Source organism: Lepidochelys olivacea (genome assembly GCF_965140295.1).
Source record: "Lepidochelys olivacea isolate rLepOli2 genome assembly, chromosome: 2".
NCBI lineage: Eukaryota > Metazoa > Chordata > Testudines > Cheloniidae > Lepidochelys > Lepidochelys olivacea.
In genome coordinates, this window is record NC_140412.1 from 269,111,432 (window position 1) to 269,124,881 (window position 13,450).

At 58.7% G+C, this 13,450-nt stretch overlaps 1 protein-coding gene across 6 annotated transcripts in view; it reads left to right on the top strand.

Annotated features, from left to right (window-relative positions):
• The first annotated feature begins 1,809 nt into the window (after positions 1-1,809).
• LOC311515615 (uncharacterized protein) overlaps positions 1,810-13,450 on the top strand; it is a 31,423-nt gene continuing 19,782 nt past the window's right edge. For 2 of the 6 annotated variants that reach the window (XM_084618829.1, XM_084618831.1), the window contains exons 1-3: positions 1,978-2,210; positions 10,279-10,389; positions 11,398-11,484. In XM_084618829.1, the coding sequence (XP_084474955.1) occupies positions 2,115-2,210; positions 10,279-10,389; positions 11,398-11,484 (294 nt within the window). In that variant the 5' untranslated portion in view covers positions 1,978-2,114. Of the gene's footprint in view, positions 1,928-1,977; positions 2,211-10,278; positions 10,390-11,397; positions 11,485-13,450 lie in introns of those variants that run through there. The other 4 variants (XM_084618828.1, XM_084618830.1, XM_084618833.1 and 1 more) reach the window with 3 other exon arrangements.

The window sequence follows — 13,450 nt, forward strand, 5'->3', positions numbered from 1 at the left end:
CGGCCTCCTGGAGTCCCTGCCTTCCTCCCCCACCCCGCGCCTGCTGTAACTCCATTGCCTTCGGCGTGACACCGAGCAGACCGGGGCCCGTTCCACGGGCAGCGTGGTGCAGTCTCAGGCCTCCCGAGCTGAGCGCTATTCTGGGCCGGATGTGGGTCTCCGGCATCCCGCTGCAGTCCCAGCCAGAGGATGCTGCTGGCTTGGTTAGCACAGGGGAGGCCGTTTGTCTTGCGGGAGGAGGGAGCACTGACTCCACACAGATGCAGGCCCTGCTTCCCCTCCCCCCCGAGGCTGCATCTCCCCTGCCATGGCATCCCAGGGCTCGGCCCTCTGAGAGCAGAAGCAGGAGATGCTGCAGAAATTCAGCCTCCCCTGGGTTGTCTCTGCCAGGACAGCGTGTGACCGTAACAGGCCCATCTGTTTGCAAAGAGCTTGGGGCCCGTCTGTGGGGAAGACGCCAAGTTACCCGCTGTCCGGTAGAGACAAGGGCAAGCTCCAGACTGTCCCATCACCTGTAGCAAGAGCCTGTGGAAATGAAGGCGACTCTGCTGGAGAGTGGAGCCCCCATGCCTCCTTTCCGCCTCTGCGCGCCCCACTCCAAAGCCGCAGGGCTTTCCTCATCCCCCGCACTCTCGCCCACATTCCCGTCGCAGACCTGTCCTCCCACCCCACTCGCTGAGTGTCAATGGCCAGCACATGCCCTTCTCCAGAACCCAGAGCTGTGGGCCTAGCTGAGCCCCACTCTCAGGGCGCAAATTCTCATAGAGCGGAGGTTCTCAAACTGTGGTCCGGGGACCACCAGTGGTCCGCGAGCTCCATCCAGGTGATCCACGGATAGTTCCCTCGAAGGTGCGCGTCTGGGCGTCTGCACACAAGAAAACGAAGGGCCACCCCCCTAATTAGTGGAGCGTGCAGGCTTGGCTCCACTAGTTAGGTGCCTGGACCCTGGAGAAGATGCAGATGTAAAGTGAGGTGGTGGCCTTGGGCGGAATAGGGGGTAGGTGGGAGGGGGCAGTGGGGTGAGAAGAGGGGGTGGGGGCAATTTGTGATGTGCAGGGCTGTGGCAGCCAGAGAAAGAGGTGACTTTCCCCAGCTCCAGGGCTGTGGTTGCCGAGGAGAGACAGCCCTCCTTCCCGCCCCAGCTCGGGGGCTGCCGCAGTGGGGGAGAGACCCCCCTCCTTCCCAGCCCCAGCTCAGCAGCTGCCGTGGCAGGGAAGAGAGGGCACATCCATCGCATTAGAAAGGTAAGACTACTGATATTAAAATATGAGTTGTGTGTTTTTATTTGTAGAACAAAAAAACGTTAATTTTTTTTTATATAGCGCTTTTATCCAAAGCGCTTTACAATAGTTAGCTCATGGTACAAACAATAGTTGGAAAGATCATGAAGTGGTCCGCTGAGACCCTCAGCAATTTTCAAGTGGCCAGTGGAAAAAAAAGTTTGAGAACCTCTGTCATAGAGTATTTCCCAGAGCCCCCTCCCACCAATACTATACAAACTCCAGAGTCCAGTGGGGCTGGGGGGGCTCCAGGCTTCAGCTGCTAGGCTTGGAGGGAGGAACTCAGGGCTTCTGCTTTGAGGTGGGGTGGCGGAGCTCAGGGCTCTGGGATTCATCTGTGGGGAGGGGGGTCTCAGGGCTTCAGCCCTGCAGGAGGTGCCAGGGCTTGGGACTTTGGCCCTGCGAGTTTGGAATATTTACCAGAGCTCTGCTCTGGACAGCTCCGGCTGAAGTGAAGGGCTGCCCATTCCCCACATCGCCAGCTCCCTGCACGCACCCTGCCCTGGGGGAGCTGCTGACTCTGTTTCCACCTCTCTCCCGAAACGGGCTGTTTGTTCAGTCAGCTCTGCCCTGGCTCGCTCACAGGAATGGCTCTCCCTTAGCCGGGGAGCTGGCCGGATGAGCCAGCGGCCTATCCGAGCAGGAAGGTAATTGTGTAATGACAGGCAGGAGCCCAAGCTGTTTGGCAGCTTGCCTGGGAGCTGGCTGCTGGGAGCTAGGATCCAACAGTCAAGGTCTATGCGGGGATTGGCGACAGCTCATTGCCCTCCAGCAGGACAGTCTGTGAGGCCGTAGGAGAAGCCGCAGCTGCAGGCGGACCAAGCCCGGTGCAGGATGAGGCTCTGGCTGCTGGCCGGTTTAGTGGCTGTGCTCGCCCTCGTGGCGGTGGCTGGGGCCGACCTGGGGGACGCGAGGGAGCTGGAAGATGCGGTAGGAGAGAAAGGGGTTTCTAGAGTGTGGAGGAGGGGCAGGCCTGAGCAATGAGACGGGGGCGGCGGGGGGACAGTGGGAGAGGGGGACCAGGAACCACACCCATTGACCCGCAGAGGATTTGGGTTTGACATTATTCAAAAGAAGTGGCGGTTCTGGGTGCGGCGAGACACGGCCTGGATCGCAGTGCTGGTTGTCTTCGGAACCAGCGAGAGGCAGCCGTGCTCCCAGGCCTGAGCCCGCAGGCACCCGCTTCTCACCGGCACTGTGACCTCCCTGAACCAAAGGACTTTATGCTGCCCCCCCAGGAACACTGGGTTTGCTGTACCAGCTCAGACAATTAATCCAGCTGCTCCAATGTCCTGCCTGTGGCAATGGGCAGTACTTGAAGCATCACAGGAAGGCAATCAAGCCGTCCGTCACCTCCCACCATAATTCCACTGGCAGTTCGTGTGCGTGTGTGTGTGTTTGGTGCTGTTGTGTGTGTGTTTGTGTGTCTCTTTCTCCTTCCTGGTCACTAACTATGTGATTTGCTTCTCTATTGTAGGGTTTCAGAGAGACAAGGTGGGCGAGGTGATGGCTCTTATTGGGCCAGCTTCTGTCGGTGAGAGAAGCTTTTGAGCCGCTCAGAGCTCTGGGTGCAGACCTGCAGAACAGCTCTCTGTGTGGCTCGAAAGCTTGTCTCTGACCAGCAGAAGCTGGCCCAGTAAAAGCTGTTACCTGCCCCACCTTGTCTCTCTCTGAGCCTGGGACCCACACGGCTACCCCAGCACTGCAGACAACATCCTCTAAGGTCCGATGGTTGTGTCCATCACTTTCCTGCTGAGCTCCCGGTCTGAGTGCAAGCTGGGATCTGGGATGGTGAGGGAGCACGCTGCAAAATGCCGTTTGTAAAAGTAGGAACGGGGCAGCTGATGTCAGCGTGGGGGAGAGAAGCAGGGACGAAGGGGGTGACATTGGGAGGCATTTGATTGGAGCAGCTCAACTGCTTAAGTTATAAAAGAAAAGAATAAGGCACCTCCTCTTGGAGACCTTCAGACGCTACCCCTGCCCCTTCCAGCTCCCCAAAAACGTGGCGGCCAAAGCCTCACACTCCTGCAGCTCCCCCTTGCCGTGAGTCTCTTCCATGGTTGTCCCATTGCTCCCCACACAGCCCTGCCTGTGTCTCTGGCCTTGTCTTGGCTGGAATTGCCCCGTCTTGTCCGGTCAGCCAGTGACAGTGCCCTCCAGAGACCTCTCTCACCCCTCACTCCATGCTTCCCCCGGCCTTCCAGTGTCCTCCCACAGCCTGGTCGCGAAGCCCTTCTCCTCGCTTGCGTCACTCCCATGAGCAGCCCTTGCAAAGAGGGAGCATGCTCCCCCTGCACTGTAAGAGAAACGTGGGACCCAGCAGGAGCCCTGTCTGCCTCACCCGAGGACCCCCGGACCTACCCCCTTCCCCTTCTCACACTGTTACACCCTCACTTAGGCACTGTCCCCCCCCCCCCCCCCGGCTTAGTGGTTCTCGGGCAGTGGTTTGCGGCTCCCTGGCTTTGTGTGGGTCACAGGCTGCTGCCTATTCCAGCTGAGAAAGTGCACAGCTGAAAAGGACCGGCCAAATCCATGAGAGGACCGGCCAAATCCTCCGCTGCTGTAAACCGACCCAGCTTCACTGAAGGTGGGAGAGCTGTATGGATTCTGGCCTTGTGTGGGAGCCCTTGGCATAGACGGGACACTCCTTGGAGCAGGGCCTGTGTCTTAGGAGTTTTCTGTGCAGTGCCTGGCAGAGCTGTAAGCACCACAGATTAAACGAATAACCACCGTAATGCCCACGGGCCTTGGGAGAGACCCACATGGTCCCTATCTGTCCAGACGGCCCTGTGAGGGGAGGGACTCGCTGCCCATGCCTTGGAAGCAGGTTTTAGGGCTAGTCTCCACTACAAAGTTAGCTTGACCGAACGGTATTGCTCACAGCGGTGTAACATGCCCTGCCCCGTATGGCAGAATTAAGGGGACAGCCCCGAGGTAGGCAGCACCAGGCTGACAGAAGAATTGGTGCGTTGACCCCGCTCCCAGCTCCCAGAGCGGTGGATTTCCTGCCGCGAGGGAAGAACCCCTCCCGTCATTGTAGTGTCGACCCTACCGCTGTGCCACCGCGGCATGTCGAGTGCGGGTGCAGACTGGTCCCTGGCGGCCCGGGCCCACCGAGTCAGGCCCTCGAGGGATGGAGCCGGGCGGGTGTGCAGGGGTGGGGAGGGATGGAGCTGACAGCGTCTGTGGGACAGAACATCCCGATCAAGGGTTAGCCACGTGCTTCACCCACTGCCTGGCTGATGGCCCCCCCCCACCGCCCTCTCTTGGCTGAGCTGGGGAGGCCCTGCTGAAAACATGTTTTTGTGACTGCGGGAGTCTGCACTGTGCAGATCGCAGCTCCCCCTTGCTCAGGTCAGGGCTTGTGCAATGGGCAAACATTTCATCAGGGACTTGGCGAAGGGCGGATAGCGGCGGGAGGGGAAAATGAGATTGAGGGAGCTTCTTTCCCGCTCCCCAAATGGCTTTTTACACTCCCAGGTTTTACCCACAGCTCACATACCTCAGCCCTCACCTGCAGCCCCCCTGCTAGTCCAGGCCAGGGCCACACGCCAGCTGGCGAGTGACCCCCCTGTCTCCCCACCCAGCTCTGCTAATTCACATCCGTCCTCAGCTGCTGCCTGGGTCTCCACACTGCGCTGCCACTGAGAGGAAAGCGAGGCAGGGAGCTCAGGGTGGGAATTTGCTGTAATGTTTTTATGAACTATCGGTGTGACTCTGGACTAGCCGCTTTGCATGGTTGCGTCCTTCAGGGGAAGGAGTTACTGCTCTCCCTGGGCTGTGGGAGATCAGGGCTAGGGGTCTGAGACATAGGGCCTCTAGGGCTGGCTGGCCTGGACTCAGCTGAGCAGAATGGAAAACCCTACAGAGACAATGGAAGCCTCAATGACCCACGTGAACTCCTAGAGCCAGTTACTTCTCCCCAGCTCCCTGCGGGGAAGTGGAGTGCACGGTCCTGGCTGGAGAGCAGGCAGGGGACATTGTCTTACGAGAGCAGGCACAGAGGGCCAAGAAGAGGGAACCAGGCTCCGAGGAGAGGGCGGGTTTTGGGCTCTGGCTCCCACCCACATGGACTTTGTCTGGAATTTACCTTCCCCTCAGCTGTGCGCCAGGGAACTAATAAAAATAACCTTGTTTGGAAAAGGCTGCCTGACCTCACTGCAGGTGCCCCCGGTTGCATTGCTCCCCTCTGAGGAACAGCCTCTCTCAGGGCTTTGCTCTCGGTTGGACTGGCGGTGGAGAGCCGTGGGGAGAAACAGGAGCTGATGGAGCCCGAGGGCCCCTGCAGGAGGTGCTGAGGCGGCGTGGCCTTGCCCTGGTGGGAAAGTGTGACCCTGGGGGGTCTGGCACACTAAGCTGGGGTACTGCCAGGGACGGCTCAGTGGCTGGGGCATAGCCCAGACCTTGCAAACCCTGACAGCAGGTATCTGGGGGGGGCAGTGGAGCCAGAGGGGTTTCTGAAGAAGCCATAGCAACGTAGGCTGATGATTGCTGTTCTAGATCAAATCCATCACTAGTGAACGAAGGGAATGCGTCAAATGAATTCTCTCCGAGTTTCTGTAACGCATCTGATAGACAGAAAATCAGCTGAGCAGGCCATAAATCGAGGGTAACGACATAGGGCGGGTGTACTAAGGGTTGGAGAGGCATCTCGTGGGCATGGCGGGGTTCGGGGTTAGGTCCAGTCTGACTGAAGAGCCAGCTGAGTGCCCTGGAAAGGTGTGTGACCAGTCCGTTCACGACATTGCCATGGGACACTAAATTGGAAGGAGTCGCAAATACTAACGAGGAGAGAGAAATGACAGAAAGTTACTGAGAGAAATTCAAAACAAGGGCAAGAAATAACACAATGGAATTCAGCCTGGAAAAGTGGAAGTGAAGACATGGGGGGGTGTGACAACTCAAAACATAGCGGGAAAGACTGGAGAAACAGCTGTAGCCAGAGACCTAGGGGGGAGACTAGGGCAGAGCAGCTGGGCTATGGGTCTGCCTTGTCAGATGGCCACCATAGAGGATGTGGGCTAGGAGTTGCGTCCACTGATGCATTGTGTCATACAGCAATGAGGCGATGTCAGTACAGTGCTGGTGAGAGGGCCCTAGGGGTACTGAGTCCAGTTCTGGGTCCCTTAGGACCAAAAGGACCTCACCAAACTGGGAAGAATTCAGCGAAAAGCCAGAGAAGGGCTTGAGGGGCTGCAGGGACGGGTTTATGAGGAATGATGAAAATGACAAAATATGTCACAGACTCATAGAAAGGTAGGGCTAGACGGGCCCTCAGGAGGCCACGTAGTCCTTTCCCCTCCCCCACAGCGAGAGAGCGTTAAGTGTCATACGGGGCTAGCTTGTCTAGGTGACATCAAAGGGGGACTAATCGTGTGTGGCCATTTCGAGGGAAGAACATCAAGCAGGGAGAGGACTCATGGAGTGGGCCAAGGGTAGCCTGGAGTAAAGAGAGAAAAGTGGACAGAGGTAGATCCCGGCGGAGCAGGAGGAAAGGTCTCCTAGCCATGAGGGCTCTCAGACTGTGCACTTGTCCCCTAAGGGGGGCTGGTTGCTATTTAAAAGGGGACTGGACAAAGCACTGCAGAGAATACCCCTGCCTTGGTGTCTGGGGACGGACTACGTGCTCTCCATTCCCACCGTCTGTCACCCTGTGCTCTCCTCCTGCTTCCGAAAAGCAGAAACCCAAACTCCACACTTGAAAATAAAATTAAAATCCCCAAAGCTAGTGACATGGACACGTCACTCGGCCAAGATCAACAGGCCCCCTAGCGTACAGAGCGGAGGTGAGAGGCTCGCCGTGCGAAGGGCCCTCCTAGCCGCTGTGCACCCAGGGAAGGATTTCCCCAGGCAGGCCCTGTGGGAGACAGCCATAATACTGTCTTCTGAGGATGCCCTTGCAAAGCCTGGCCTAGGAGACGCACAGAGGCAGAGCCTCAGTATGCAAGACGGCAAGATTGCAGGTGGCGTGTGGGCCATGGGGAAGCCCAGGCATGCTGCCGTAACTCAGACAGGTGCCAGGGACTGCAGAGACTAACCCTGCCTTGGTGTCTGGGGATGGACTACATGCTCTCCATTTCTACCATCTGGCACCCTGTGCTCTCCTCCTGCTCTGCCACCTCCCCGCTGTGCCAAGGCCAGCCTCGGGCGCCCGGCCAGCTCAGCGAATGCACCCCAGCCCTGCCCCTACGGAGCTGATCCTGCTCGGAGCACTCCCTGAGACTGGGCAGGGAGCTGGTGCAAAACGCAGACTCTGGCAACGAGACGTGGCCCTAACGGCCGAATTCTCTCCACCCACAGGATCTGCTGCGAGTCAGGAGGGAGGACAATAACCAGTGATGAGCTGCCAAAGTCTTAACAACGGGTTCCCTCCTTATCCCATGAGGGGGTTGTTGCCCACCCCTGCCCCCCGGGACTTCTGCCCCATCCACCCCCCTCCCCTGTCCCCTGACTGCCCCCAGAACTGGGCAGGAGGGTCTCGTGGGCCACCGTAGTGGGTGCCCACCCTGCCCCTAAGAGCCAGAGGCACCTGCTGGGGGGCGAGGTGGGAAGTCCCGGAGGTGCTTACCTGGGGCAGCTCCCAGGAAGCATCCGGCAGGTCCCTCTGGCTCCTAGGGGCGGAGGGGCACAGCTGGGGGGGAGCGGGGGAGCGGCTGCTCCCCCCACTGATCACATCAAAAGTGGCACCTTAGGTGCCGACTCCCTGGGTGGTCCAGGGCTGGAGCACCCATGGGGAAAATTGGTGGGTGCAGAGCACCCACAGCAGGTCCCCACCCCGCGCACGGCCCTAGCTCACCTCACCTCTGCCTCCGTCTCCTCCCCTGAACGCCCCGCCTTGCTCTGCTTCTCCGCGCCCGCCCGCCCCTGGTTACCTGCTGCGGGCAAGCGGCCCTCCTCGCACCCCCGCGCCCCAGCTCAGCTCGGCTCCGCCTCCCTGGGCCTGAGCCCGGAGCTGCCGCCTGCTTCTCAGCCCCCCGGCTTCCCGCGCGAATGGCTGATTCCCGGGAAGCCGGGGGGCGGGGGGGAGAGAAGCGGAGCAGAGCGGCGCGTTCAGGGGCAGAGGCGGAGGTGAGCTGGGGCTGCCGGTGGGGGCTCTGCACCCACCAAACTTTTCCCCTCGCGGAACAACCGGTGCTAAAAGGGCTTCTAAATTTAACAACCGGTTCTAGCGAACCGGCTCCAGCTTACCACTGACAAAACCCCCCGCCACCACCTTCCAAACCCTCTCCCGGCTGCTATTCTCCTGTGAGCAAGGTGAGCAGGGAACAACCGTGGCACCAGGAGACATGGGCCCCAGAGGTTCTGCACCAGAGATGGGTTAGTAAGAGACAGCAGCTGGGCCAGGGAAGGCAGATGAGGATGGGGAAGCCACAGCTGCAGGTTAACAATCGTGGAATAAAACACAGGGATCTAACTGGGAACGGCCCAGACTGCATAGGAAGGGCCCATTGGATGTTGGGTGTTTGCGGGCTGGGATTGTTGTTGTACTTACAGTGTTTCCATACAAAACACAATTTACATGGAGAACATGTAAACTGGGGGGAGGGATAGCTCAGTGGTTTGAGCTTTGGCCTGCTAAACTCAGGGTTGTGAGTTCAATCCTTGAGGGGGCCATTTAGGGATATGGGGAAAATATTGGGGATTGGTCCTGCTTTGAGCAGGGCGTTGGACTAGATGACCTCCTGAGCTCCCTTCCAACCCTGATGGTCTGTGATTCTATGAACAAGGGGGCCGCAAAGTTCAGTGACCCGAGGTCAGAGTTAAGGTGGAAAGGCCTTACTCTAATCTCCCATTCCCACCTGTGCTGCTCATCCCCATCCCCTCTATTCCCCTGCAGAGCACTGCGGGCTCCTCCCCTTCTGCAGGGCTCTCTAGGGTGTCACTTTTTGTCCTTCTCTCTGTGCTCGCCTCTCCCGACTGTCATGGGGAGCTCTCCCATGGGTGCCCGTGCGGCGTGCGGAGGGCCAAGGGCCAGAAGCCACGGCAGGGCTCAGGGAGACAGCGCAATAGATTGTCACAACCCCAGTGCGGCTGCATCACCAGGGGGAAGCTGCATCTGCCCCGCTGTTGCCGGCACCCAGTGCCGAGAGGCTGAACAACAGCTTGAGTTGGTTCGTTACCCGGTGTGCTACACCCAATAATCAGAACGGAGAAGCAGAAAAGTTTATTTGCAGCTGCGAAAAGGTACAGGGAAAATAAAATCTCAAATCCTGCACACAGAGCAGGAAGTTACACAGGCTTTTATACATCCTTTTTCCCAGCATACTTATCCAATAGCAAGCTGCCCCAAGTATCCATATAGCCAGCCAATCCAGTTCCCAGCTAGTTCCCTGATTCTCTGTATCATTTGTTAAACTATACATAAAGCTGCTTTATTCAGCATTGTTCTTGCATATCTGCCCTGTGTGGCCTTGCTTAGTTTCAGGCAGTCTGACTCTGCAACATATTGTTGCAGATTCTCAGCATAACCACTGTGTGTGCCTCCAGGCGGGGGGGCCAAGGACACTTGGGCCTAGTGCGAGGGGGCTTCATCGACACTCGTGGTCTTCCATCCCCTCCAGTTACCTAGTGGCCATGCCCCAGTTTCCCCAACACCTTGACTCAGGGCTTGTCCACACGGCGAGCCAGTGTGTGGCACGCCGGGGTGTGAATTCACAGCGCATTAGCCTGCCGCACACTGACTGGCTGCGTGGGTGCTTTGATCCGCCCGCCCCTTCCTAGCCGGTGTCAGCGGGAGCACGGGGAAGGGCCTTCCCCGGTCAGGCTGCAGAGAGCCCAGCTGCCCCTCGAGGGGACTGACCTGCGTGTGTCCAGCATCGCTCGCTCAGCTTCACTGTCCTTCAACTCCGAGCTGCTCAGGGACCTCTCTGCCCTCCACAGGCCCCGGCCCCCAGCCCTGGCCCCGGCCTGCCCGGGCAGGTCCTGACGCTGGTGCTGAGGCAATGAATACTGCCGCCGAGCCCAGAGCCGGCTCTCAGCTCCCATCCTCTCTCTGCAGCCAGATACACCAGTGAGAGCCAGGAGACAAGTGGAGAAGCAGCGGCGACCCAGACCCAGACCCAGACCTACCTGGAGACCAGGCTTCATGGTTGCTCTAAGCAAGGAAGTGGTGAGGCTGCAAGGCGTGAGCGCAAGAGAAAGAGGCGATGTCACATGCCCAGCACCCCAGCCCATTCTCTGGGAGAGGGGAGGGGAGTTACTGAGGGGAAATGGTGTCTCAGAAGGAAGGGGAGTGAGAGAGCTCCAAGCTCCATAACCACTGAGCCAACCAGCCACTATCCTGTATCTCACGGTGTGCGGCAGGCCTGTGAGCACCGCGGTGTGGGTAGACAAATTTCCTGTCCCCTAGCAGGGAGCTAGAACAGGGTCTTCTCCCCAGACCTCTCTCTGCAAATATCTTGGTCTGGGTGGGTGGCCAGAGGGCCGAGAACTCCACGCCCCTTCTCCTGTTCTTTGTCACTGCTGGGGAGGATTTCTTCCGAAAAGCAGAAACCCAAACTCCACACTTGAAAATAAAATTAAAATCCCCAAAGCTAGTGACATGGACACGTCACCTGGCCAAGATCAACAGGCCCCCTAGCGTACAGAGCGGAGGTGAGAGGCTCGCCGTGTGGTGCGATAAAGGGGCCCTCCTAGCCCCTGTGCACCCAGGGAAGGATTTCCCCAGGCAGGCCCTGTGGGAGACAGCCATAATGCTGTCTTCTGAGGATGCCCTTGCAAAGCCTGGCCTAGGAGACGCACAGAGGCAGAGCCTCAGTATGCAGCACGGCAAGATTGCAGGTGGCGTGTGGGCCATGGGGCAGCCCGGGCATGCTGCCGTAACTCAGACAGGCGCCAGGGACTGCAGAGAATACCCCTGCCTTGGTGTCTGGGGACGGACTACATGCTCTCCATTTCTACCATCTGGCACCCTGTGCTCTCCTCCTGCTCTGCCACCTCCCCGCGGTGCCAATGCCAGCCTCGGGCGCCCAGCCAGCTCAGCGAATGCACCCCAGCCCTGCCCCTACGGAGCTGATCCTGCTCGGAGCGTTCCCTGAGACTGGGCAGGGAGCTGGTGCAAAATGCAGACTCTGGCAACGAGACGTGGCCCTAACGGCCGAATTCTCTCCACCCACAGGATCTGCTGCGAGTCAGGAGGGAGGACAGAAAACGCACACCCCCACCTTCCAAACCCTGTCCTGGCTGCTATTCTCCTCTGACCAAGGTGAGCAGGGAACAACGGTGGCACCAGGAGACATGTGCCCCAGAGGTTCTGCACCAGAGATGGGTTAGTAAGAGACAGCAGCTGGGCCAGAGAAGGCAGATGAGGATGGGGAAGCACTGCTGCAGATTAACAGTCATGTAATAAAACACAGGGATCTAACTGGGAATGGCCCAGACTGCATCCTGGTGCTGTCAGAGCAGGAGAATGAGCTGGGGAATCTGCCTGAACCTGGGGTGCAAGACAGAAGAATCAGCCAGCAATGGCCAGTCTCCACTGTCCAGCCCAGCAACCCAGCCAGCCCTTCCCAGACCATCTCGAGGAAGGGCCAAGCAGACGTTGAGTGTTTGCGGGCTGCAATTGTTGTTGTAATTGCAGCATTTCCGTACAAAACACAATTTACATGGAGAACAAGGGGACTGCATAGTTCAGTGTCCCAAGGTCAGAGTTAAGGTGGAAAGGCTTGACTGTAATCCCCCATTCCCAGGGCCGGATTAACTCTCCTGTGGGCCTGGGGCTATTGGATTTTGTGGGGCCCCTATATACAAGTCTTTTTCCTAATTTAAAACAAAATGATCACAATTTTGGCATCGAGGCTATTAATGCTATACTAAACTTGCCTTTTAATTAACATAAAGCCATTCTGTGGTTACATTTCAGTCTGAAAACATGTAGAATATAGTTAAGTTAATTCAAAATAGCCTACTTCTTACCTTAGAACCACTGTTATACTAGTTTCTTTCTGGGAGGGAGTTTGGGTGCTGGAGGGAGCTCCAGGCTGGGGCAGGGGGTTGGGGTGGAGGAGAGGGTGTGGGGTCTGGGAGGGAGTTTGGATGCAGGAGGGGGTTCTGACCTGGGGCAGGGGGTTGGGGAGCGGGAAGCGGTATGGGCTCTGGGAGGGAGTTTGGGTGCAGAAGAGGGTTCTGATCTGGAGCAGGTGGTTGGGGTGAGGCAGGGGGTGTGGGCTCTGGGAGGGAGTTGAGTGTAGGAGGGGGTGTGGGCTCTGGGAGGGAGTTTGGATGCAGGAGGGGGTTCTGACCTGGGGCAGGGGGTTGGGCTGCAGGAGGGGGTGTGGGCTCTGGGAGGGAGTTTGGATGCAGGAGGGGGTTCTGACCTGGGGCAGGGGGTTGGGCTGCAGGAGGGGGTGTGGGCTCTGGGAGGGAGTTTGGGTGCAGGAGGGGGTTCTGACCTGGGGCAGGGGGTTGGTGTGAGGAAGGGGGTGAGAAGTGCAGGCTCTGGCCAGGAGGTGCTTACCACAGGCAATTCATGGCCTGTGGTGCAGCAGGACTCAGGCAGGCCGGCTGCATGCCATAGCCCCACGTCGCTCCCGGAAACGGCTGGCTTCTGGCATGTCTCTGCGCGCCCCTGGGGGAGGGGCCCCCAGAGCTCCCTTTGGCTGGAACTGTGGGGATGGTGTTGGGGGTGGGGGCAGCGCGCGAAGCCTCCCCCACCCGCCAGGGGCTGCAGAGACACACCAGTAGCCGGCTGCTTCCGGGAGCAGCATGGGGCCACGGCATGCAGGCAGCCTGCCTGAGCCCTGCTGCGCCGCTGGACTTTTAGCAGCCCGGAGATCGCGATCGACTGGCAGAGGCTCCAGGATCGACCAGCTGATCGCAATCGATGGGTTGGTGACCACTGAATTGTATATAATTGTGGATTTATTTTTGTGGGGCCCCCCTTAGCCCGAGGCCCTGGGTTGTAGCCCCTAAAGCCCCTGCGTTAATCCGGCCCTGCCCATTCCCACCTGTGCTGCTCGTCCCCACCTTCTCTATTCCCGACTGTCACGGGGGGCTCTCCCATGGGTGCCCGTGCGGCGTGCGGAGCACCAAGGGCCAGAAGCCATGGCAGGACTCAGGGAGACAGCGCGATAGATTGTCACAACCCCAGTGCGGCTGCATCACCAGGGGGAAGCTGCATCTGCCCCTTGACTCAGGGCTTGTCGACACGGCGAGCCAGTGTGTGGCACGCC